We start from the raw sequence: 27,240 nt of genomic DNA on the forward strand, positions 1-27,240 counted from the left end.
ATAAAACCTGCAAAAGTATCCATGTCAGCATCAGGTCAGATTCTTTTTTATTGTTAATTGTCAACTGTTTTAAGTATTCTTGGAAGAAAAGAGTAATGGGCAGTAGCCCAATGAGCCTCACTTTGTAAATCCAAAATATTTATTTTTCCAGCATGGTGTTATATAACTGGGGTATGTTTCTTTGCATATACCAGGCATTTACTGTCTCACTAGTTATGAAATGCACTGAGGATGAAAGTTGAATATGTTTAAAAGCTGACAGTCACATACAGTGGGGCAAAAGAGTATTTAGTGAGCCACCGATTGTGCAAGTTCCCCCACTTAAAATGATGACAGACGTCAGTAATTTGCACCAGAGGTACACTTCAACTGTGAGAGACAGAATGTGAAAGAAAAATCCATGAATTCACATGGTAGGATTTGTAAAGAATTTATTTGTAAATTAGGGTGGAAAATAAGTATTTGGTCACCTCAAACAAGGAAAATCTCTGGCTCTCACAGACCTGTAACGTCTTCTGTAAGAAGCTTTTCTGTCCCCCACTCGTTACCTGTATGAATGGCACCTGTTTGAACTCATCATCTGTATAAAAGACACCTGTCCACAGCCTCAAACAGTCAGACTCCAAACTCCGCCATGGCCAAGACCAAAGAGCTTTCGAAGGACACCAGGAAAAGTATTGTAGACCTGCACCAGACTGGGAAGAGTGAATCTACAATAGGCAAGCAGCTTGGTGTGAAAAAATCAACTGTGGGAGCAATCATCAGAAAATGGAAGACATACAAGACCACTGATAATCTCCCTCCATCTGGGGCTCCACGCAAGATCGCATCCCGTGGGGTCAAAATGATCATGAGAACGGTGAGCAAAGATCCCAGAACCACACGGGGGGACCTGGTGAATGACCTGCAGAGAGCTGGGACCAAAGTAACAAAGGTCACCATCAGTAACACACTACAACGGCAGGGAATCAAATCCCGCAGTGCCAGACGTGTTCCGCTGCTGAAGCCAGTGCATGTCCAGGCCCGTCTGAAGTTTGCCAGAGAGCACATGGATGATACAGCAGAGGATTGGGAGAATGTCATGTGGTCAGATGAAACCAAAGTAGAACTTTTTGGTATAAACTCAACTCGTCGTGTTTGGAGGACGAAGAATACTGAGTTGCATCCCAAGAACACCATACCTACTGTGAAGCATGGGGGTGGAAACATCATGCTATGGGGCTGTTTTTCTGCCAAGGGGACAGGACGACTGATCCGTGTTAAGGACAGAATGAATGGGGCCATGTATCGTGAGATTTTGAGCCAAAACCTCCTTCCATCAGTGAGAACTTTGAAGATGAAACGAGGCTGGGTCTTCCAACATGACAATGATCCAAAACACACCGCCCGGGCAACAAAGGAGTGGCTCCGTAAGAAGCATTTGAAAGTCCTGGAGTGGCCTAGCCAGTCTCCAGACCTCAACCCCATAGAAAATCTGTGGCGGGAGTTGAAAGTCCGTGTTGCTCGGCGACAGCCCCAAAACATCACTGCTCTCGAGAAGATCTGCATGGAGGAATGGGCCAAAATACCAGCTACTGTGTGTGCAAACCTGGTAAAGACCTATAGTAAACGTTTGACCTCTGTTATTGCCAACAAAGGTTATGTTACAAAGTATTGAGTTGTATTTTTGTTATTGACCAAATACTTATTTTCCACCCTGATTTACGAATAAATTCTTTACAAATCCTACCATGTGGATTCATGGATTTTTTTTTCACATTCTGTCTCTCACAGTTGAAGTGTACCTCTGGTGCAAATTACTGACCTCTGTCATCATTTTAAGTGGGGGAACTTGCACAATCGGTGGCTGACTAAATACTTTTTTGCCCCACTGTATGTCAACGTCCACTGTGGTTTGCATGGACGCACCACTTGTTCTGCTACCTCTGCAACGTCACATGAGCTGTAAACAGCTGGTGGGTTCTTCTGGGATTTTCTCTTTCTGTTGTTTATGGCAGTTTTCTCACTTTTTATAGGGAACCCAAATATTTTGGCACACAAGCTTCTTTAGTGAGTTCCTCCATCCAAGGTAATTTACTGATGGGCCAGAAGGGTGGCAACTGATGATCTTTCTAGAAGAACAGTTTTCCTCATAATATAAAGAATGAAAACCTGGTATCCTCCCTGTTTTCCTGTTTGTGCACATTTTTTCTCCCTGAATGTTACATTTAGTTTATGAAGATCCACTTCATATTATCTATGTTGAACAGTGTGGTGGCAGATTTCTTTTCTCATGTATTAATCGCATATTTAATCATATCACATTAGTTATAGTAATGTCACTTTCTCACTCTAGTATAGTAAGAGCACTCCTGTCACCAGTTTGTATGCATGTGGAATGTGATCACAAGTGAGGGCCAAGTTTTATTTCACCTTCACAGCAGACTCATTTTCCTCTTGAGGGCTCTGGACATCCTGTTGCAGATGAGGTGACGGTTGGTTGGAGCTTTTCTTTGATTGAACAGTTAAGGATCTGCCAATAATTGATCTGCTGTGGAATGTTTTTTGTTTAAGAGCGTCTGTGTCTGCGTATATAAGATGTAAGGGTGGTGGCCACAATTCAGAGAGCATCCCAGTGTTTCACTGGGATGCTCTCTCCACATTGCAATGTGTTGATTAAACCCACTTCAAATCAAGCTCACTGGGTGTGTTGCCGGTTCCATAACAACAGTTACAGCTTCATTGGTACAGCCTAAGTCCACAAAAATGATCTTCTTCTGTAATAAGAAACTACACTTCCTGCAAGTTTAATGGTACTAGTAATAAAAATATTAGTAAACAAACTGTTAAAATCCACTGATTATTCTAGTTTGTGTGTCACTTTAAGGGTTCAGTGTCGTCATTAATTGGAATCGTCTCACAATTCAGGATAAATGAAATCATTGCTATCCTTGGAACTTGTGTTGCTAACAAACATGTGATTGAGGCTCCATAACCTTCATGGGAATTAAACTTGCTTGGGATTTGTGCTTCCAGACACTCTGCATATTTTCCATAGGTACACCAAAGCAGGGCTCTGTGATTCTGCCCTTTATTTTTGAGGGTGCTGATGAGATAACTGAAAGCCTCGAAGAAACAGTTTGGGAACAGTCTATTAAATGATAATGGATACATCTGTGGAATTTGCAAGTCTAAAAACAATTATCTCAGTTTGTCTCTTGCATTAAAATGCTCAGAGGAAGCAGGAGTCTCTTCCTATTAAAAAGCCTACAGAGACTTTCCCAAAAAGAGATATACCACTTAAGGGAAATAGTACTGTAAGAAAATATTAGCATTTTGTAGTGTTGCTAAAAAAAAAAATTTGAATGGGTGTGTGAATAAAGATGCTTTCCTGATACTTTTTACTTTTAGTCATTGGTGCTTTAGCTGACAATGTTAATTAAGGTACCAAGGCATGTCAGTTTCAATCTAGAGCTCCACATCCATGAGCATTTCCAGTAACAGACATTTTTGAGTCTTTTGTTGGTTGTTGTAAAGTTTGTTGAAAGGTTCACATCAGTTCTATGGACACATATATGTATTATGAGCTGAAGGTCAGGGAACCCCTGGGTTTATCAAACATGGAACGTATCAAAAAGCTTAGAAAAGGTTTACTTGAGAAGTCTGGTGCAGAGTCAAACTGCAAACCTTGCACACTTTAAAAGTAAATGCTTTCTAAATGCTTTGCCTAATGAGGCAAAGCTGCACAAAAAACACTGGGCATGCCTATATAGTAAAGAAGCAAATTTGCCCTTTGTTCTCCTTATCTAATGCTTGAACTAGTTCTTGCCAAAGTAGCTGTATGGCTGCCAACCAGTAGGGTTACACTTTATATACTCATCTGTCTGGGTTCATATAGCAGGCAGACACCAAAAATACTGCTCATAAAATGAATAAACACTTTTTAAATCACAGTATAGTATGATTATAATTTAGTACATTGAAGTATATAGTTTCTAAAATTATATATACATATAAAATATAAAATTAAACAAAATTACCTCCAAAAGGCCATCAGTGTAAATGCCTTTGACCAGACCATCTGCACCGGCATACATGAATGTGGGGGCCACACTGAGTACTATTTTGAGATGCTGTAATGAAATTTTGGCAAAATGAACTAGCCTGTCTTATTTTTTTTCTACTTTGATTTCCTGTGTGTCTTTGAATTCATCCCTCTTTCAGTAGAGATTGAAAATGTGATGTCATTCAGGGGTAAAAACAGCAAAGGATTCTGGGAACGCGTGGCAAGCGGTACCAGCGCACGCAGGCTTTCAATTGAAATCAGTTACACAGCGATAAAAAGAAACACAAAAATGGCAAGAAGCTGTTGTATTATTAACTGCAATAGCCGGTCGCATGACAGCCACGGGAAGCCGACGGGTAAAGAGATCGGTTGTTATCGGATTACGTCGTTGAAGAGAAATTGTTCGAGCCATGTTTCCGAAGTAACAAAGACGCGATGGATGGCCTGGATTGCAGCCATTCAAAGACCAAATATAACGTCCCAGAACACTCCAGCTCACAGGTTAGTCTGCTCCAAGCATTTACACGAAGGTCAGAGTTTTGTAGTAGTTAATACGTCATTTTTCATAACATAATTGGTGATATAGGTTACAAGCAAGTCTGGCGCTGAACAGAAATTGTCGCGCTATGCTCCTTTATTTATTGTGCATAAATAGTGAATTGTCCTGACACAATATTGCGTTTCGCTTCTGTTATTACCATGGTACACTGACAAAAACATATACTTTTATTCACAGGATAAAACAGTTGTTTTGTATCACTAATTGTCCAGTACGATTACAGCATACAATATTATTGTCACTGCTACATTTCTGTGATGCTACCAGAAATTATTTCCACTACTAATTAATTACCGTTGAGCTCAAAGGTTATATTAATAAACGGTTAACGAATGTGTATTTATGAAGATGATTTGTGAGACTGGTAAACTTATGATACGTACGATGGTCTTTCGTTCTACACGGTGCATTTCAAGGTCCTGCACCCATCCGTCGGTAAACTGTACTTGTTGCAGTGACCTGACGTTACTAAACTTCATGAGTGTATGCGCTCACTCCAAGAACCGTATAATTATAAATATGAGCGTGGTGAAAGTTGGGCAGCACGCTAACGTATTTTGTCCCTCTGTGTGCTCGTAAGGGTCTAACTCGTTTGATTTTTTTCCTCATATCTTTTCTTTGACTTTTCATCAAGTCTGTCTTTGTACGGACCGGCATTGTTCTCCTTCATTTTGTACATACCTTTTTTTGGGGGCAAAGAAAAAACAAGAAGGTATTGGAACCGGAGAATGAACGTTTTGCGGTGCTGCAAATGCTTGCGTTTGATGCATTGCTTTGATTGTTTTGCCACTAGTACCCGGCATGCAATGCGTGAAAGTCACGTGGTCTGTCAATCTCTGTTGATAATTTTAATTTCCATCAAACAATGAGAGATCCTTTTGTACTTCACACATTACCGAGTCCATATCAATACAGATTTTCTCCCCTATGATTTCTAACATTCACAATGTGTTTCTTTAATTTGTTTGAGGAGTAAGATATGATCACAATCTCTACTTCTGTGTCACATCACCCTCTGCAACCCAATATGATTCCACCGTGTCATATTCATGGTTAGCTTGACCTGTTGGCACTTTTTGGTCCTTTTCTCTCCATCTTCTCTCTATTTCAGTTCTGTGTGTGTGTTGTGTGCACACGCTTGACTCTTTGCTGAAGGACTGGAGATGCATTGAGGTTTTGCTTTACATCAGCACAACTGACCAGTAGCAGAGCCTCAAAAGCTGCGTCTTATCACAGTAATAACAATAATAGCAATATTACAGTTTATTTATAGGTGCCTTTTAAAACACTCCAGGCAGCCATATTTCATCTAGTCCTTCTGTTCATCATCTGTTCGACAGTCCCCCCCACCTTCTGAATTTACTCTCTGATTGCTGGGCTCCACCTCTGGCTCAGACTTCCTCACTCTGCCACTGGAACCCAGCAGTAGTTATTAGCTCAGTAACGCCAGTTATGAAGCATATGTGTAAGTTCAGTAAGGAGGATCCTGTTCTGTGATATGGGTCATTAGAGTCTAATCACCAGTCACTTTCTCTAAATCGTAGGTGTCAAACTCTGGCCCGTGGGCCAAATTTGGCCGGCAGCCTAATTGCATTTGGCCTGCGAAGCCATACCAAATTACTATTAGAGCTGGCCTACTGGTATTATACAGCTAATATATATATTGTTTAGTATTAAGCTTTGCTTGTTCCATATTCAGTTTTTCAGCAAAATGTGTTTGAGTCCATAAGAAAAGATTCATTCTTATATCTGGAGGATTAAATATATTTCAATAAATATTAACGTTAGCCCGTGACTTTGTTCCTGTTTTGAATTTTGGCCCACTGTGTATTTGAGTTTGACACCCCTGCTCTAAATGATATATCTTTATTGAAATTCTTTCAATAGTTTTGAGGATGACCAATTAAATAAATAAAGTAAGATCAACACATACGGAAACCATTTCTCCCAGTAGAAAGCTGCAGATTGGAATCTCCTCTCCCAGCATCTTTGTGAGAAAGTGTCTGGCAGTATAATATTGTCTGCAATTCTGAACTTCTTTTCAGTGTAGATGTTATGTTAGACATGAAGAGTTTGTGGGAATAAGTTTAGATGCAGTAATAAGGACAACATGCCCTCCTGACTGATGCACTGACCTCTTCACAGCTAAAACTATGGAACGCCAGGACTGCCATAATGAATTAATTAAATACACCATTAAATAATTAATTAAATGTGGCAATAATTAATTAAAATTGGAATTAATTAATTAAATAAATAGTTATGACACATGTAATTAATTAATTATTGACACATTTAATTAATTATTTATGTATTTCACATTTTAATTAATTATTGACACATTTAATTAATTAATTATTGACACATTTAATTAATTATTTATGTATTTCACATTTTAATTAATTATTGACACATTTCATTAATTATTGACACATTTAATTAATTATTTAAAGATATATTTATTTATTTCATTTTGGCAGTCCTGACGCCTGGCTCTCATCATGAAATAATTTTATCTGTCAGCCTCACCCATCAAACTCAGGGGGCGGGGTTAACGCTGATCGAGTCAAAACCATTGCTTTGGCCTGGTGGCCATTGTTTCTAGCACACAACAACCGGCATGTGGAAGCTAACAGAACTGAGCTTTGAAAAACCCTGTTTGTGTGTTACCAAATACCGTTTTAATATTTTTTTAGCCGAGAATGTAGTGGTTTAATCTTCATGTGTCTGGTCGGTTTGTCAAGATACAGCCTCTTTGCAAAAGTGTTTCGATGATTTCGGAGATGTCTGCCCAGTCTCACGGCAAAGCGTGGGATAGACCCGCTCGCCTCGCAAGCAATCCCACCGACAAAGCGCAGGCCCCGGTACACAGCTGTAGTAACCCCCGCTGACTTCTTTTACTGAGGTTATATTTATCGGTGTTTTATTTCCTGATGTTCTTATGTGTCCTACGTGTTTCAGTCGCCAATTCTGAATTATAACTAACATTAAAAACATGTTTAAGGAGGAGAGAGAGCAAATAAATCTGTTTAACATCTGATCTTTGGGTTTTTGTTCAGTAATCAGCGTGACCTGTGTATAAACACATAAAAGAGATAACGTTGGTGTTTCCGTCATGTAGTAACTGCTGGCTTTAACTGTACAAAGGTTGTTCGACACTATGAAACACATACAGACTTCATGATGTTCGGCTAATATTTTTATTGTGAATATTAATCATGCTGACCTCGCTCTGTACACCACGCAGCGAGGTCAGCATGTCCACGATATCCTCAGCTCCATGAGTTAACACAAAGTTTCCCAGCTGACTATCTAACTGCCAACTATTCCAGAGACGTGAAAATATACAGCATAAAGAAAAGTGTAAGAGACTCAGCAGCAGATTAGAATAACAGTTATACATTTAATAAATCACCAAATGAATCCAAGAAACGAGCAAACCTGTTCCGACAATTTGAATTTGTATTCCCTCAGCTGCAGACTCGCTGCTGTTTAAATGTTTGAAAAGGAAGATTAGATATAAAAAACGTCAAACATAGACTCAGTCTGTGTTAGGTATTTTAGTACCATGGGAGCATTTACTGGATATTGTTTTATAGTGACATTATGCAGGAAAACTCTGTCATTCAATAAGGCCCCTTTGTTTTAGTTATTTTTCTCTTTGACCCAAGAATTGATGTGTGAGAATCACAGGCTGGTACAAGGTTGAAATACCACAGAGATCACTCCCTCAGCTACATTAGTTTCTTAATCTTTTAGACGCCTGTTGAAGGCCAAATGGTTTGTTTCAGATTTCACTAATGAAAGAACTCTTCGTTTTGTGCCTTGAAAATATGTCGCTGAGATAATCACAATTGTAGCTGAACTAATAAACTACACAAAGGATGCTTCTTCACCCAAGGGCAGGAAGACGCTGCCTTATCTTGGTCTGTACTGGTTTAAACTGATAAATCTGCTGTCTCATGAATTTTACCCTCTATATAAACTGTTGTACTTGTGAATAAAGTTGAGTCACTTTGGGAAGACAATCTAAAGCAGTCTCTGTTTTCTTGTTCTCCCAAGCTGCTCCCGAGCTGCTCGTACTAACACGCTGAATGGCATGCTTGAATATTACTTGAGAATATATTTGACTGTGTTACAGACTAAGGGACATTCTCTGCTGATAGGTGAAGGTACATTCTCTGCTGATAGACGTCCACGCCTCGGAGGAAGCCGATCCACGGAGTAGGCCCTGGAAACAGTTTCCTTCAGTCTGCCTTCACATTTGATATGAGGCCAGCACGTATAGTGGCCTCAGCAGGCTATTACTGAAATACACGTGCTATATCATAAACTATGATATAAACAAGGAGGTCCTATTAACATGTTTAGTTTTAAAGGACACCTTCCTGCCTTTAGTCTCATTCATGAGCAGTATTAGTTTTCTTCTAACATCCAGAAGTCTGCACCATGTGTTTCATAGTTTGTAACAAGCCTTTGACAGGTAAACATAACATGACCGAAAAAGCAAAAAAAAAAAAAAAAAAAGAGAGAGAGTGTTGACATAAGAAGAGAAAATGCTCTCAATTATGGAGACAGACAAATGGTTCATTTATGTTTGATGTGTGTTTATTCCTCCCTAAATATCGTCGGTGAAGTTCGCCATGCATGTCAGATTTTCCTGCGCATTTTTATACCTCTGCCAACAGAGAGAGAGAAAAAAATCACATTCTAACAGACAGCTGGTGCTTAGAATACAGTTGAATAACTATTAAAAAACAGATGATATTTAGATGATAGTTCAGTCTAACACATGTGCCACTGAACCATTAAACGTCTGTGAAACTATGCAGTTATGAAACGTAACTTTAACCTCAGCCAAACCGATTTGCTCAGTTGTAAATAAAACAGCGAAGTAAACGTGACCCGACAGACAGAACCTGAGTGAATGAAGTCCAGTGTTTAACCACTGAGAGCTAAAACTCAGCTGAGGTTTGAAAGCTGTGTGCCGGTGATTGGACATCAGCCGCTGATAAAGCTGTTCGCCTATAAAGTGCTCTGTAAGGAAACGAGCTCCAGCAGCTCTGCGCTCGGGGAAAACACTATATTTACTTATCTTGTGCAGAAAAATGCGCTGACATTGCGTTATATCGAGCACCGGCTGCCCAGTTAAACTGTGACTATCACCAGGTAACTAGGCGTGTTTCTTGAATTAGCAGCAGGTGTTAAACAGCTGACAGATGAGGAGGAGGATGCATGCAGGTAAACTGAGGGTCTGTTGAGCTGATCGCTGGTTTCGTGAGAAAAATGTCAGCTCGTTCTTTATGTTACAGAAGCACAGAGACACAAGACCAGGCGGAAAGAGACGATCGTTCGGTGAAAATGAGAATCTGCGAATGCAACATGTGGAACACGGAGAGTGGAATATGTAAACAAACCGGTTAACGTAACCCCCTCGGTGCACTCTGCATGCTAACTGTTAGCAGAGCTAGTGAAATCTCTGAAAACATCTGAGCACTTTTGCAAACATGTTCTATGTTGACAACCTGACCAGACATACGTCGCGACATTCGCGGCTAAAACACTGTTAAAAGTGTAGCTGGTGACAGAAAAACGGGGTATTTTAAAACTACACCACCACCATTGCTGCTTGTGATTTGATCTGCATTCTGGGATAACTGGCTGCCCCAAGTCTACACAAGCAATCGATTTTCTAGGATCGACCTGTTTTGACTTACTTTGCACGGCAACCAATCAAATGTTAGAGAAGCTGCATGGGCAGCGTTAACCCCGCCCCCTGAGTTTGATGGGTGAGGCTGACAGATAAAATTATTTCATGACGAGAGCCAGGCGTCAGGACTGCCAAAATGAAATAAATAAATATATCATTAAATAATTAATTAAATGTGTCAATAATTAATTAAATGTGTCAATAATTAATTAAAATGTGAAATACATAAATAATTAATTAAATGTGTCAATAATTAATTAATTACATGTGTCAATAGTTAATTAAAATGTGAAATACATAAATAATTAATTAAATGTGTCAATAATTAATTAATTACATGTGTCATAACTATTTATTTAATTAATTAATTCCAATTTTAATTAATTATTGCCACATTTAATTAATTATTTAATGGTGTATTTAATTAATTCATTATGGCAGTCCTGGCGTTCCATATAAAACTCTGGTCCTGTGATGAATAGTCTAAATCAGAGATAGTCATCATTCTAATAACCCTCACTGGCTGTCTGTGAGGTTTTGCGAAGCCTCAAATTACATCTGTGCTCTTCCCTGAGATATGTGAAGTCATTCGGCCTCATTGGAATTGGAGGTTCCCATTAAAGCTGACGTCAACTATCAGTCTGTGGATGTGAAAAGTGAAAGGACATTGCGCATATAAACTTCCTGACATGTTTTTCAAGATACATGTTCATGTATGAGAGCCTGTTAAAACTTCTAAAGGTACCAAATTAAACTAACTACTGCATTATAAATGGAGAAGAAGAAAAAGACAAAGCTAATAAGAATGTGACCTGCAGCACAGTTCAAACGCTAAAATGGTGCAGTGCATCCTGGACGATTTATGAGTTTATACCTGACACCTTATAACTGCTGCGGTGCCCATTAAAAGTAAGGCTGTTTACTCTTAAAGAGTATGTAGCTGTGTTTGTGTTATACAGAATCAAGGTAAAGAAAAACATATATCACCTTATTACCCTCTACGAAGGAGACAGAAGGTGAATAAATTAGATGTGTGGAACTGCAGAAATATGATAAGAGAAGTCTTTTATCCTTGAAAAACTGAGGTTTAATGACCTTTACTGAACTCATTTGACCCTTATAAGATGCATGTGCACATACATACATCTACCATAAAAGAGAAATGTTTAGGTCTGGCAGTGCCAGCAGAGATGTGTAGATGGAAAAGGAGGAGGATGAGGAGGAGGTGAAGGACTGCAGTCTCTCTAGTAAGCCAGCAAGAGCCCAAATTAAAAATTAAAAAGCCAAAGCAAGTCCAGGACACCTGCACCGACTCGCACACTTCTGTCAAACTCCAAAACAAAGTTCTGCCGTCCCCAGGGTTGGCATGTGGAGCTCAGTGACCGTGGACCCAATACTTCTGTATAAATGGAGGAGAGTATGACAAAACTTGGTGTTCACTTGATGAATTTGTTGTTTTGTTTTCTATGTAAATGTGTGCCTGCTTTTCCATGCTTTCTTTCTGTGTCTGTACTATGATGATAAATGTGTGCTGGCAGTACAGAGGCACTGTACTGTATTGCATTAAATAAATATACCACTTTTGTAAAGTGTGATTACTTTCAAGTTACTTTCCTTTCAATGCGTTTTTTAAAATGGGCTTGTCTCAGTCCATTACTTCGACATTTAGCGTTGCTGTGAGGACATATGCTTTACAGATGGGGAAACTGCTCATTTACCACAAACATGACTCTATTTCTTTAATATTTTAAATCTTTTAACAAGCCTCCTCTCAGCCTAATGCCAAGATTGTCTTTTGCCTGCTGCATTTATGCTGCAATTATAGACCAATGCTGCTGATTTTCAACAATTTACCATTTTATTATATATGAGTCAAGTGAGTCAAAATCAAACATAATTTTAGAGTTTTCTCATATATGATGGCATAATTTGCTTGATATAAATCATATCATTATATGTATTGAGATGCACATTGGAAAAAATATTCCAAAATGAGATCACGACCAAGCATCAGATGACTGTGTCTGTAAAAATAATGTGTTTTTCTGTAGAGCTGGTTGTAGAACAGAGACAAGCTGGTATCACATAGTCCCTGCAGATTTTTCAGCTGCACATCCAGGATAAAATCCTTTCAAAAACAATATAATTCAACATTGAGTATTCATTTCCAAGGGATCAGCTTATAGATATATTACACAGATTACGGTGAGTGTACATGTTTTCAATATACAAACATTAAAAATGTTTCAGTCCTTTACAAAAATGCAGACAAACTACTCACTCGTCAGAACTTCATCTTTTAGGTCATGCACTCAGCAGGTCATTGCCATCACTGCTCAAATCTAAAGCCCTGGTTGATCTCTCATCCTGCTCTCTTTCCCCCATTCTTTCTTTGACCACCACTTTTTACTTTGGCTTCCTAAACATAATTTATATTGCCACTCCATCACTGCACTAATTTACAAGACACTTGCCAACAAACAAATTGTTACACAGCTGAGGCTCAGACACTTTTTCCACAAGACGTAAAGTAAAAGTAATCTACTTCCTAGCAATCATAACTTTTTTCCAAATGCCCTTATTTTTAATCGATTGAGTGTCAACTGATTGAATGAATATTTGCAACTTAAATTCACTTTATACGGAAAATGTGTACTGTATAAATAAAGTTAGGCTTTGGATCACAAGGTAGACCCAGTTAACCTGGAATCTGTCCAACTTTAACAACAGTAGTGTATGCATGCTTTATAACAGAGGGGCTAATTAAACTGTGATGTTAACTATTGTTATTCCTGCCCCAAGTGGAGGAGTTCAAGTATCTCGGGGTCTTGTTCGCGAGTGATGGGAGAAGGGAGCCGGAGATTGACAGACGGATTGGGGCTGCAGCTGCTGTAATGCGGACGCTGCACCGGTCCGTCGTGGTGAAGAGGGAGCTGAGTGTAAAAGCGAAGCTCTCAGTTTACCGGTCGATCTACGTCCCTACCCTCACCTATGGCCACGAGCTGTGGGTAGTGACCGAAAGAACGAGATCGCGGATACAAGCGGCGGAAATGAGCTTCCTCCGAAGGGTGGCTGGCCTCTCCCTTAGAGATAGGGTGAGAAGTTCGGGCATCCGGGAGGGGCTCAGAGTAGAGCCGCTGCTGCTCCACATCGAAAGGAGTCAGCTGAGGTGGTTCGGGCATCTGACAAGGATGCCCCCTGGGCGCCTCCTGGGTGAGGTGTTCCAGGCATGTCCCACCGGGAGGAGGCCCCGGGGAAGACCCAGGACACGCTGGAGAGATTATATCTCTCGGCTGGCCTGGGAACGCCTTGGTATTCCCCCGGATAAGCTGGAGGAGGTGGCTGGGGAGAGGGAGGTCTGGGCCTCTTTGCTTAGGCTGCTGCCCCCGCGACCCGGCCTCGGATAAGCGGTTGAAGATGGATGGATGGATGGATGTTAACTATTGTTAGGAGATGGTTGATAAATGCATGAAGTTTAGTTTTCAGGTAGGCTGTTGCATTTAAATGATTCACAGCTCTTAGTAAGTGGCCCAACGTGTGCCAAGAAAATATTCCCTCCATCACTCTGCCACCAGCCTCAACTGTTGATACATGGCAGGATGGATGAGGAGGAACTCCTGAGGAGAATGTAAGCCACACCTCTACCCTCTTTTTCCCTCTAACCTTTTAGATGTGTTTTAATGTCAACTTCACAATGAACAGACTCCCACACACTGTGAACCTTAATTACATTTCATTACTAAACATCCTTTGTGCAAAATAGGTATTTAAGTGAATAATTGCCTCATAATTGTCTAGTATCAAAACATATACAAAAGAGATTTGCTAAACAGATGCTGTGCTGTGAGTCTGTTTCCATTGCTGGGCCTGTTTATTCCTCTGCTATGCATCTGTTTTCTGTAATAGATGTAAAAGGCATCTCCAGCACCACATTTTGTCGTTCAAACTGGGAAGACTGTACTTGTGAACTGGGGCTATATAAATTGAAATGAAATGAACTGAAAGCACACAATTTCGGCATGTTGGGTCTAAATTAATACATGGATTAATAACTTGATTTTATTGTCCAGCAGCTTACAATAAAATGGTAAAGGGCCTGTATTTGTATAGCGCTTTACTTAGTCCCTAAGGACCCCAAAGCGCTTTACACTACATTCAGTCATTCACACACTTCCCCAGGGCGGCTGTGGCTATAATAACGCACTGACAGAGGCAAGGCTGCCAGACACTGGCGCTACCAGGCCCTCTGACCACCACCAGTAGGCAACGGGTGAAGTGTGAAGTGGCTTGCCCAAGGACACAACGACTGAGACTGCCGGAGCCGGGGCTCAAACCGGCAACCTTCTGATTACAAGACGCCCCATCGCCCCAGTGGACTTATACTATACTAAAATGGAGTTATGGATTAAGCTGTTTCAATAGGAATAAAAAAGAGCTCAGATTTTAAGGGAATTCTTACTGATTCAGAGGTTTTTGTGTCAGTCTCACATTGTAATCAGCTGTAAATGACTGGTGACATTTTTATATTGACATAAACAATGATGTTGGTGTTTCAAACCTGTCAGTGTTAGCAGACATATTACAAGACTTCATAAAATATGATACAAAAGCATGATTACAAATACAATAAATGCTTCTGGATGGCAAATGCTCTGTTCAGTACACACGTTTTACTTTGAACACATAGGTATGCAGCATGCACACAACATGCATTCATCCTTTTTGGTTGAGTCCATGGTGATGGCCTGTGTCTTTCCGAGTTCTCCTCAAACACTTTGGCTTCCTTCTACAATGTTAGGCCTCTTATTAACCTTTGTCATGTCATGCACACATTGCTCAAGAGCTGTTGCCATATTGGATGTGATAACCTGTAGCGATCACATCCAATAACTCATGTGTTGTTTACATACAAATGATCACTGCTTTTTTTTCACTGCTGTGCTGCTGGTTGCAGCAATCACCAGGGATAGAGAATCTTTTTTGTTGCCTTTCAGGTGATTTGGATAGAAGAGGAGCATCACATAAAAGGTAGTATCAGTTCTAAATTATTTGAAATCCAAGTATCTGTTTCAAACAATATTTGACTGTGAGGCTTGGTTACCGGTTGTTGCTGGTTCTCACTGGTTGTCACTAGTTGTTACCGCTTGCTGCTGGTGCAGCAGCACTGACAGCTAACATGGCGGTTAAATCGACACATTTTGCTGCACCCATTTTTAGTTTTAATTGTTTTATGTCAGCTTTTCAGCTCCACCTTCTCCACTTCTTCCACACTAAACTTTTTCTACAAGCTGCGTGAGCGCACACCAAAGGTAGGGGAGGTGCTCAGGTTCACTGTCATTGATCATAATCGATCGATAGTGAAAAGTCCCCGCTCAATGCTCAGCTCAAATGCACAAATATATACAATTATGAGATATTCATGAAGTATTTTTATTTTATTTTGCCATTTATATATGTTGGCACTAACAGTGCTCAAGACAATACTTATATACTGTCAATATGTGACATATTGAAATCGCGTTTGAATTTGCGCTTGTTTTTTGCTTTCACTTTGCAATCGCACGAACTGTGTATAGAGAGCGACAGCACTGATTGGTGAGTGATGATAATTTGTGCACCAATTCCTCTGACATCGTCTTATCAATCGTTAGCTTACTATGCAAACATGACAAGTGAAATCTCCTGCAGCTTAAACATGTGAGAGGTTGATCGCGCAGAGAATCGCTGAGCGTTATGTGAGTGCGTGTGTAAAAGCAGCAGGATATATATTTTAGTTCTGCTGAGCCAAATAAGACAGGTCAGGGTGAAGAAGTGACAGCCAAAGAAAAGCTTACCACAAAACGGAGAAGTTATGACAAATCAGACTATAAGGCAAAAAGAAAGTGCAGCTTTATGGTTTCATGGACAAAAGAATTTCTGTGGCTGCGATATGATGAGCTAAATAACCAGGGCTGCACATAAGTGGTCCGCAGGTGCGCATTCGCTGTCAAAATAAAAAACACGCACAAGGGTTAGGGTTAAATTTAAAAACTGTACTTTTGAGTTAAAATATATATTTATAATTTTAATAAATGACAAATTAAAAAGGCATGAACATTTTTTTTGTATCGAAAAAATACCGAACCGTGAATTTTGTGTATCGTTGCACCCCTAATATATATATATATATGTGTGTATTTTTAACAAGAACTTTATTGAACAATCAGTGAGTATACAACATACAAACAGATGAGGTATACAAGTGGAACATAAATATGAACAACCAGCGGTTAAAGAAAAAAAGAAAAAAAACCACACCGATAGAGTTGGGAAGCAGGTACCATGCTTGTTACATCAGCTAACAATACTAACTTCCACAACACTCACCAAGACAGTCGGAGGTTAGGTAAAACAGAGCAAATAAATTATTGAGAAATTATAAGAAAATACATTAGGCAGGAAAGGAAAAAGAATAACTGTGGAAGTTCAAATTCACTGGGCTACACGTGCTTTCTTTCTATAGCCTTTGAACCTTGAAAAATATAACCTCATCACAGTAACGCATAATTTTATTATGCATTACATCCAATACTGCTCATACATTTAATGAGTAACTAGTCACAATAATGCGCACAGATACGATTTATAGATCAGTCAACACATTCCAGCACCTTTAGGCAACTGTTTTTGTGATTTGGTGCTGTAAATAAAACTGAAATCAAGTGAATTTTGACTTAACCTGTGCTGCTAGCTTTTAGCCTGCAAAGCTATCCATTAGCCTTCACTACTGCCTTACAAGTAAATGCTGCCCAAAGAGAGTCCTTCTTGTTGGTATAATAGCTACAATATTATCTATAATATCCATTGCTTGTTCCTAACTAGGTTTATGGCCTTTGTTGTAGAAGCACAGTTCCCACCTTGAAGCAGCCCTCTATAAACATGCATTTATGCAGCTGCGCTACAGTTTTTGCAATATTGCACCCCTAAATAAATCTTTACAGAACTTTGCCTTCACCAGAAACTACTGCCTAGCCCAGGCTGATGTTCTGTAGCTATGGAAACCAAGAATTCCAAAATCTTGTGATGTCATCACCTCGTTGTTATAAGACATTGTTATAAGACACTAAAGATCATAGTTCTCACACACAGCTCATTGCATCTTTGCAGAGTGAAGAGTGAAATCCTGAAACTAAATTAACCTAAATGAATCACACAATGTCAAAGTCTTGGCCAACTTATACTGCACCACGTCCTGTGGATCTGAATAACCCTCTAGGTAAGTCAAATGGGATTCATATGGTAATTATGCATGCTTCTGGGTTTTTATTTGAGGCAACTGAATTTGACTTAAACAAAATCATCTTTTGTTGATTTCAGGACACCAAACAGAGCCTTGCATCTCCACACTGGTGAAGATGACTCCAGATGGAAGAATAGAGGGAAGAAAGAGAAGGGACTTACCTGAAAGACTGGACAAATCCCCCAAAAAAAGCAAAAGCAGTGGAGGTCCAAAACCGGGTCCCAGCCACTTTGTTTCTGGGGAATCCAGTTTGAAATGTAAGTGATAAGACCTGTTTTAGCTGTGACATTATCTTGGCTATGTAGTTTATTTTGTGACTTTAACTGTGTACTTAACGGTCTTTAACTTTGTAGTTGGTTCATTTAGCCTTCTTTGTGTTGATTTTCAGTGTGCAGTTATTGCTTTAATGCACGATTGCCAGACCTTAGAAAGTCAGTAGAAAGCAGTTGACACACAGAGTTGGACTGAAAATGCTTAAAGTCAAACTACTTTTTCCATTTTAGTTGGCCTTCTCATAGTGCCTTCAAGCGACTCTAGTATAATTAAGAGGAGCAACAAACGGAAGAGCACTAGTGACGAATCTGAGGGACCATCCAGCAAAAAAAGCAGGACAACGAGCCCAGAGGAGAGTCCCACCCAGGAACCCTCTGAAACATGTGACTCACCGAGGATATCCGGCACTGACAGAAAAGGTAAGATAATGGCAATATTTCTGAGCTGGATCACAAGATCCTTTAGAATTTGTCCTGGGGTTTGAGATTGGGTTTGATTCCTGTGGGACCAATCGACAATAAGAGACACTCTGGGCAGTAGTGACGTTACCTACCTACTAATCTGCTAAAATGTAGCTGCTATTTACCAATTAATAGAAATGTTATAGCAAAGCTCTATAGGACTGTGCCAGCTGTTTTCTGTGTAACAAGTCATAACCTGTATGTTTTTCCTGTGTGTCTGCAGAAGACTTCCTGGAAAAATATCAAGAGCTGGAGGTGCTGGGTCATGGAGGCTTTGCCACCGTGTTTTCTGGAATACGCATAAAAGACAGTTTTCCAGTATGGCTTCTTACATTTGCATTTCACAGATCTTCAGTTTATTCCTGTTTGTACTTCTCTAACCCAGAAAATGTCTTTAATGCAGGTGGCAATCAAACATGTTCAACAGCGCAGACTTGCGCGCACAACAATGGTAAGCGTCTTTTCTTATTCCAGCAGGTATTTATATTATTTCAGGCCTTCTCAGGCATCAAGCATAAGGCACGTATTTCCTCCGTGCATGAACCAGACTGGTCTCACAGTTGTGTGTGAAATCGTCAGGAAATATGGTCGAATTCTATGAACAGTGGGTCACCTTATTGTTTAAACTGACATGTTTCAGTGGAAAGAATGCTTTTTAAAGATCAGGTCATTTTGTGACTATTTCAAAACTGTCTGTACGCTGATAGCTACTTTTGTTGAAATTCTGAATACTGACCTGAAGTAACTTTCCTTCTGAAGGATTGGAATGGGAAAAGTACTGATGTTCCCCTGGAGGTGGCGCTACTGATACAAGTTGGGGCTGGACCACACGATACGGAAAGCAGTATAACCCCACTTCTACTTGACTGGTTTGATCTGGAAGATGAGCTTATTATGGTTTTTGAGAAACCAGAAAATTGCATGGACTTAGACAATTACCTCAAAACTACAGATAAACCTCTGTCAGAGACACATGTTAAGGTAAGTGACGAGCATTTGGAGCTTACAGCAGTTTTTCATAGAGAATGTCCTGTGCTCCAAATATGGCTTCCTTTCTTTTAGGTCATAATGAAGCAACTAGTTGACGCAGCCATTACGATGGATAACAAGGGGGTTTTCCACCGAGATATTAAACCACACAACATTCTAATTGAAACATCTTCGGAGGAACCCCGAGTGCGATACATCGATTTTGGCTGTGGAGTCACGTTTACTCCGGGACAAAGGTTCAGGAGGAACGCAGGTATGTTTTCAGCCACAGCGTTGTGCTGTCATGAACTGTCTCCACATCATGTTCCCTCCCCATTAATTCTTCTTATCTTTGTGTTTTAGGAACCAGGATCTACAATAGTCCAGAGTGGTTCATGTACGGCTTCTGCTCTGCAGAATATACTACAGCCTGGCAGCTGGGTGTTGTGATGTACCAGCTGTTACACAACAAGTTACCATTTGACTGCGACTACAAGATCATCAACCAAAACCCACCGATTTTAGCTGACATTTCAAACAGTAAGATTTCTGCCAAAAGGGCTGTTGATATAAGAAAGGTGAAATAACTTTGTGGATAACTTTAACAAGAGTATTTCATTTCTGTAAAGAATGCAGGGATTTTTTGACGGGGTGTCTGAGGAAGCACTACAAGGACCGCTTCACCCTGGAGGATCTTCGGAATCACATGTGGCTCAAATGATTTCTGCGCACCATGAACTAAAAGGTTATGGAGCAAAAGCTCCAACACATCACAAGTCATCAACAAGTCACTTTTCAAATTTAGTAGCAATGTTGCAGTTGCTGTCACGTGGCTCTTTTTTGGTGTTTTCTTTTCCAATCCAGCAGCAAGCAGTCTGAGACCTCCATCTGACCTTCATCTAAATATAGTGTCAAGTGGCAGCTGTGTAAAGGCAAGAGAGGACCCAAATGCACAGCTCTAGACACACGGTGATGACCTCAAAGGCAGGTCTTTATTAACAGGAACATAAGAAGCCATACAATAACTAACCTGGGAGCAACTAAAGCTGAGGCGCTGGGAAGACACGGTAAATGCACACAACCTAGAGGGACGACGCAACACAGAACAAAGGGACACTCTGACATAAATACACAGAAGGTAATGAGGGAAGTGGGAACACACGGGGAACACAGCTGAAGACAATTAGCGAGCAGGGAGGACACGAAACTGAAAATACTGACACCAAGATGTGGACCTTAAACACAACACAGTACACAGAGATGAGCACAGAGAGAGAGAGGCAGAGAAGAAGGATGAATATGGGGGGATGAGGAGAACACAGAACACAAAGGATGGGAACACGGTACCAGAACAAACACCACAATAAAAACATGGACACAGGGGGAATCCAAATACCAAACCAACCAATCCAATGGACATAAGGAACAAAATACAAAACTACAGGAAAACTAAGAACACTGGGTCAAAATGACCCAGGACCATGACATATAGGCTTTTGTAGGCTTGCTTTATGAAAAATGTCATTGATGAAAATGTAGTGTATATCTGTTATTAACCTCTGTCTCTCTTCCACAGCATGTCTTTATCCTGTCTTCCTTCTCTCACCCCAACCGGTCGCAGCAGATGGCCGCCCCTCCCTGAGCCTGGTTCTGCCGGAGGTTTCTTCCTGTTAAAAGGGAGTTTTTCCTTCCCACTGTCGCCAAAGTGCTTGCTCAAAGGGGGTCATATGATTGTTGGGTTTTTCTCTGTATCTATGAAGTGCCTTGAGGCGACTTTTGTTTTGATTTAGATTAGATTAGATTAGATAGAACTTTATTAATCCCTCGGGTGGGTTCCTCTGGGAAATTCGATTTCCAAAAAAGCACAGTACCGACAGAAGTTACAGAGTTACAGAATATTATATATATATATATATACACACACACACACACACACATATATATAAATACAGAGACAATATAAATAAAATATACGAAGGGGATAAAGTGAATTGCACATTTCAAGTATTGAGGTCTGATTTGGCGCTATATAAATAAAATTGAATTGAATTGAATTGAGGCCATGATGCATTTTATTGTAGCTCATCATCATCCGACCCTGCCCTGAAAATAGCTGAAGAAATGTTGGCATACCGAAAGGTTTGCTTTGGGGATACTATTTGGTGCCATTTTAAGTTAACAACTATTAAAAAAAAAAAAGAGTCATATTTTGTGTGATTTTTTCATTACTGTTGTTGTCCCAAGAAGCAAGATGGCGCCTGTGTTTGGCTGTGCCGCTGCCTCCGTCCGTGTGTTTGTTTACTTTATATGTTATGCAAGTGTTCTTGCTACAGTTTTGTCCGATGTCATCTCCCTTCGGATTTATGATCGCCATGCGTTACTGGCGATCAAATCTGCTATGGATAACTTTCAGAGTCAACGATACGACGTTGTTTTCCCACCACCGCTTGAGCGCGACGCAGCACCCGGTTCACCTCCACTCTTGCCGGTTAGCTCAATTTTGCTTCAGAGGCCTCGTCGGAGGAAGCGGGGGAAGAGAGCCGGCTTTGTTGTCCTGCTCCGTCGTCTTCGGAAAGAGGCAGATCTTCGGGGGCTTTATTCCTGGGCTGCTAGCGGTAAGATCCGCCTGAGACTTGTCAGAGCTGGATTAATCCCCACAACCCACTGTGTTTACCACCCAAGTTTCCACCTAAAAGTATGGAAAGCAATGCCTCATCGCGGCAGGAACCCTGTTTTGGTGCACAGCTTACCGCATAGTACGAACTCTGTTCCTGGAAACTCTACCCCTGTCCCGGTGGGTCGCAGCGTTAAATGGATGTTAATTAATGCGCGCTCAATTGCCAACAAGTCTTATATCTTAAATGACTTGTTCTGTGCGGAGAAGCTTGATTTTATGTTTATCTCTGAGACGTGGCAGCGTGAGAATGAAGTTTCACATCTTTTAGAGCTGTGTCCCACTGACTGTTCATTTCTCTGTGTGCCTTGGATATCTGGACGAGGGGGTGGAACAGCGGTAATTTTCAAAAAGACATTCTTATGCCAGATGATCTCCTCAAGCTGTTACAACTCTTTTGAGATGATTATGATAAAAATTGGACGAGAACAGCCCATATACGGCATTTTAATTTATCGTTCACCTGGGTCTGCTGCAGCTTTTCTGTCAGACCTACAAGAATTTTTCATGTCTGTCCCGTCTGTAACATCTGAAAATAAAATATAATAAATAATAAAAACAAAGATCGACCAAATGGACCAATACGGCAATGCCACGATGATCCATTTGGCAAAGTAAATCCATTGGGTATCCTTGTTGGTCTTCAGACAACAAATCTGATGGCTAAAGAACCAAATGGGACAGGCAGAAAAAAGAAAAAAAAAAGACCTACAAGAATTTTTAACTTCCACGATTAAACTGGGCGAGGTCATCATTGTTGGTGACTTCAACATTCATGCAGAGGACTCATCAAATAGTACCACTAAGGAGTTCCTGAGCATTATGGACTCTTTTAATTTTGTTCAACATGTATCAGGTCCTACTCACACAGCTGGGCATACTCTGGACTTTGTCTACACCTGTGGTGTTTCCCTTGACCACATGAACTTAAATGATGTTTCTTTTAGCGATCATAAGTCAGTCTTTTTTAATGTATTGTTCAATTCAGAGTCTCTTCCCCAAAGTTTTATTAGGCGCAGGCGCTTTATTGATGACTCTGTCATTTTAAAGTTTTCTTCTCTTTTTAATTTTAAACCTTCTTCTGACGAGGTTGACATCCTTATTAATTCTTTTAATGAACACTGTCTTGCCATTCTTAATCAGGTTGCTCCTTTCAAAACTAGTCATTGCACTGTTAGTTCCTGCACACCATGGTTAAATAATCAAACAGGGTTCAGTTTTGGGTCCATTATTATTTTCTTTTTATATGCTTCCTTTAGCTGGCATTATTCAGTCTTTTAGTGACCTGTCTTATCATTTCTATGCCGATGACATTCAGCTGTATATGTCCTTTAAGCCTCATCAGCTGGATAGGCTGTCCACCCTAGTCCAGTGCTTAACTCAGGTTTCTGACTGGCTTTCTAAAATTACCTTGTTTTAAACATGAACAAGACAGAGACCATGATCATCGCTCCTCCTGATCTATATTCTAAAATCAGTCCGGTTCTTGCCCCTTTCTGTTCTTCTGCTAAGCCAAATATTTGAAATCTTGGAGTAATATTTGACTCTTCTCTGGGCCTTGACTCACACGTAAAATCTCTGTCTCGTTCCTGTTTCTTTCATTTAAGGAATATTTCTAAATTGCGACATATGGTCTCCTTAGCTGAACTGGAAAAAATTGTCCATGCATTTGTGTCATCGTGTTTAGATTATTGTAATTCCCTGTTTACCAGCTTGGATAAATCATCTCTTTCTCGACTCCAAGCTATACAAAACGCAGCAGCCAGACTACTAACTCGCTCTAGCAAGCGAGCTCACATCACTCCTATTTTATGTTCTTTACATTGGCTCCCAATAGATTTTAGAATTTGTTTTAAAATTTTTGTTTTAACGTACAGAGCACTAAATGGCCAAGCCCCAGATTATTTATCCAAGCTTCTCACAAAATACACTACTGTTCGCCGTCTCCGCTCACTGACTCAGAGTTTGTTGGTTGCTCCCAGAACACGTCTGAAGACGAAAGGGGACAGAGCCTTTCAGTCTGTGGCACCAAGGCTGTGGAACAGTCTACCTCTACAACTACGTTTGGTTTGGCTTTTTACATTTTTATATTTTTAATCTACATTTAAACTCTTGTTAGATTATAATATTATTTTATGACATGTTATACCCCTAACTAAAGATTGTGAATTATTATGTAGTTTTAGTTTGCATTATTTTCCTGAATTAGAAGAAGCTGATAACTATTGCATTCGTTAAACTGATTTGCATTACATTAGACTGCTGATTTATTGTGGATGAATGATATTGTTTTATGATGTTATAAGAAATATTGTTTGCAGAAAGTCATCGCCTTATTTGTCTGATTAGAAGAGAACGGAACATGCTGGAGTTTTCTGCCCCAACTCAGCAGGAGCAGATAAACGGGGAGCCAAGGTCGTAGCTTAGGCGCTGTGTGAGAGAAAAGCATGTGAATGTTTAGGCTTTTATGATAAGGTGGGGGCACCAGAGGCTATAAGAGTTTGAGTAATCCTCCACCATTTTGAGATCTGAGGCTGTCTGCATACAGTGTCCATCTCCCACGTGTGTGATCATTAAAATCATCGTTTGACTCGACCCGACCGGACCAGTGTTGTTATTGTGGTTTTTCTCTTGTCTCCATCCCCAATATTTTGAACCATAACACTCTATGTTGTGTATATTGTGCATTTTGCTATTTATCGTACTGTTTATTTTAATCTGTATGCAGCGCTTTGTGACTACCTGTCTATCAAAAGCGCTTAATAAATAAACTTTACTTACTTACTTTACTTCATCTGAAAAAGGGTTGTTCAACTGAAATCCCCCTCAAACTGAATACTAAACACAAAACATGAGTCTTAAGTTCTCAAGTGTTCAATCAAACTGTCAGTTGCACAAATATATACCACTGTGGAATTTTATAGATGTCGGCACCCAGGCAATATTTATACGTTTTATCAAGATTTGTTTGACCGTCTTGAGGAATATATGGAACATTTAAACATATGCTACAGTCATTGTACGGTCATAGCTAGAGGTCACTTAAAATCCATCACTAAGATCCATTCATCCTTTATCACTTTCACACTTGTGAGTTTTGTGCTTCTCCCATTATTATTAACATTGTGATTCTTTTTACGTGGATATTCACTGCTCGTCCAAAGCACACAGCATGCAAGTGAGCTGTCTGAGCTATGACCCTCAGACTGATGTCTCAAATCCAATGAGTCATCGAAGACTTAATATTTGTGAAAGTAGCCTAATGAAGTGGTGTCTTCATTTGTATATAGATTTACATTTACAGATCACCCCGTCCTTTGATTTTTCAGTGCTCAAAATCAGACATGTTTTATGTGGGTTTAACACTGGGGCAACCATTTATTTCCCATAATGTTTTTTTTTCTGCTACGTATTTTGCCAGCAGAGAAAATTAAGTCTTCAACACATCACTGACTTTTACAGTAGATTAATTGCGACATTCTTGTAAATGATTCAGGAATGATTAAGACACTCATTCATCAGAAACACAGCAAGCAGCTACGTTGGTAAGAGAACGTGTAAATAAAAAATGTTAAAGGAGTAGTGAGAAATGGGTAAGCTTTTGGAGATTTCTCCACATACAGTAGTGAATAGATGTGTGGCATGCTGTAGCAAGAGCGATACATGGAAGATGGTCTTGCTCAGTTCACACAAACAGTTCTTGTCAGTTTGCAGATTTTACAAAACACCTTTTAACAGAGGGTAAAACTGAAAGTTAAAAAAACGCAGCAGTCTCTCTAAAAATGTATGAAGTTCTCTAATACTTCTGGTAAATGGACTGGTTCTTATATAGCGCTTTTCTACTCTGTCTGAGCACTCAAAGTGCTTTATACATCTAATTCATTCACCCAAGCTTAAGTGCTCTTTCTAACATTCATACTCCGATGGATGCATCGGAGAGCAACATGGGGTTAGTATCTTGCCCAAGGATATTTGGCATGCAGACTGAAGGAGCCTGGGATCGAACCACCAACCTTCTGGTTCGTGGCTGCCCTGCTCTGCCACCCCCTTCTGCTCTCGCCTCCTAAAATGTGGACTTTGTTGCTCTATAAACGAGGATTCTTAATGGCCGGTGTCCAGTATTGCCGCAGCAAGGCTCCACCACCGGTGCATGGATGACTTGGCAAGAAGACAGCATCTTCCATGGAAACAATGGGTTGCCAGGCCAACTGGTCTCTAGGTCTGTGCAACTGAGGCCTTAACTGGGAAGCATTTTTTGTGTGAGCCTTCAACAGACCAATATCATTAGACAAAAGCTTTGGTTTTGAATCAAAGTTGTTGTTTTTTTTTACCAGAATGAACTGAGCCCTTAGCCCTGTGTGCCTTTAAATGAGCACATTGCCCCAGAAACCTTTGTTTCTCCAAGTACTTGTGTATAAAAAAACTATATATTAATGTTTGACCACATTTGGGAATCAGAGCAGAGAGAAGATGACAACAGGTGGCGCCATAGAGCCAACTGACTAGTCTTCTTTTTCTGCTGATGTCGCCCAGCTTCTGTAGGCTGCCACTGCCACTGGAGTGGAAAACTGCTGCCTACCTCCACTGTCTGTGCCACTATCAAAGCCCTACCCACCATGGCCACCTACTTTTGACTTCCATTGTTATATAAATTTAGCTGTTTGCTTCTTTGCTCCTTTGTTCATTCGCTTCTCTGGGATATTTCCCCTCTTTTGAAGGAAACAGATCAAGCAGGCATAACTGATTGTGTTAGTGACAGGAAGTAAAGCTAAACTAAAGACATATAAGACAAAAGACAAACAAAGCCAACTATTGACACTATCAACAGACGAACGTCTTATCAAACTGGGATTCTGGATGGTAAATTGAAATCACAAACAAAGCTGTTCTGTGAGTCTACATGGGTCTCTCTCTGTTTCTTTGGGGAAAACCAGAAATCACTGGTAAAATATTTATTCAATAATAGCAATTGCATAATTGTTTCAAATATGGAATTGGAGATAGTAATTCACAGGGTTGGATAGTAGATTACATAAAAATCAGAAATTCAAATGATAGAAAATATCTTACTTTAGTAATGTATTTTGTATTTGTGTAAGCACATGTGCACCTTAATCCAGCTCAAAAAATATTTCAATTGATCATATTTTAGCTAGAAGCCAGGTCAGGTTTGCTCTCATCAAAACTTAAATGCAAGTGTTTTCTCTCCAGAAGAAATGCCGAGATTTTTTGGAAAGTTTGTGCCCAAAAATAAAAAGCAGTTCTGCCAA

General features: G+C 40.0%; 1 protein-coding gene across 3 annotated transcripts; it reads left to right on the forward strand.

The window, feature by feature from the left end:
- Positions 1 to 15,324: 15,324 nt before the first annotated feature.
- On the forward strand, positions 15,325 to 21,485 carry LOC146688780 (serine/threonine-protein kinase pim-2-like). Of its 3 annotated transcripts, none has more exons than XM_085436777.1 (10): positions 15,325 to 15,342; positions 17,461 to 17,569; positions 17,671 to 17,850; positions 18,097 to 18,285; positions 18,551 to 18,645; positions 18,731 to 18,778; positions 19,087 to 19,308; positions 19,390 to 19,570; positions 19,660 to 19,836; positions 19,926 to 21,485. In XM_085436777.1, exons 2-10 carry the CDS (start codon positions 17,497 to 17,499, stop codon positions 20,015 to 20,017), a joined length of 1,257 nt encoding a protein of 418 aa, XP_085292903.1. In that variant the 5' UTR covers positions 15,325 to 15,342; positions 17,461 to 17,496; the 3' UTR covers positions 20,018 to 21,485. The 3 variants fall into 3 exon arrangements, 2 of the variants coding, with proteins under 2 accessions (XP_085292903.1, XP_085292902.1); XR_014915993.1 differs by lacking the exon at positions 15,325 to 15,342 and having other exon boundaries at positions 17,350 to 17,569; positions 19,926 to 20,363; positions 20,873 to 21,483; XM_085436776.1 differs by lacking the exon at positions 15,325 to 15,342 and having other exon boundaries at positions 17,350 to 17,569.
- The last annotated feature ends 5,755 nt before the right edge of the window (positions 21,486 to 27,240 follow it).

This window comes from Copadichromis virginalis, linkage group LG17 (assembly GCF_057382275.1).
Source record: "Copadichromis virginalis isolate Kocher_CV1m ecotype Utaka linkage group LG17, C_Virginalis_male_GT1.1, whole genome shotgun sequence".
Classification (NCBI taxonomy): domain Eukaryota; kingdom Metazoa; phylum Chordata; class Actinopteri; order Cichliformes; family Cichlidae; genus Copadichromis; species Copadichromis virginalis.

Bases quoted from the DNA above. Each gene is read 5' to 3' on its own strand.
- LOC146688780 (XM_085436777.1), top strand. From the start codon at position 17,497: ATGAATCACACAATGTCAAAGTCTTGGCCAACTTATACTGCACCACGT. The intron at 17,851-18,096 runs GTAAGTGATAAG...TTTCCATTTTAG, and splicing joins TGGGGAATCCAGTTTGAAAT to TTGGCCTTCTCATAGTGCCT. The intron at 18,286-18,550 runs GTAAGATAATGG...GTGTGTCTGCAG, and splicing joins ATCCGGCACTGACAGAAAAG to AAGACTTCCTGGAAAAATAT.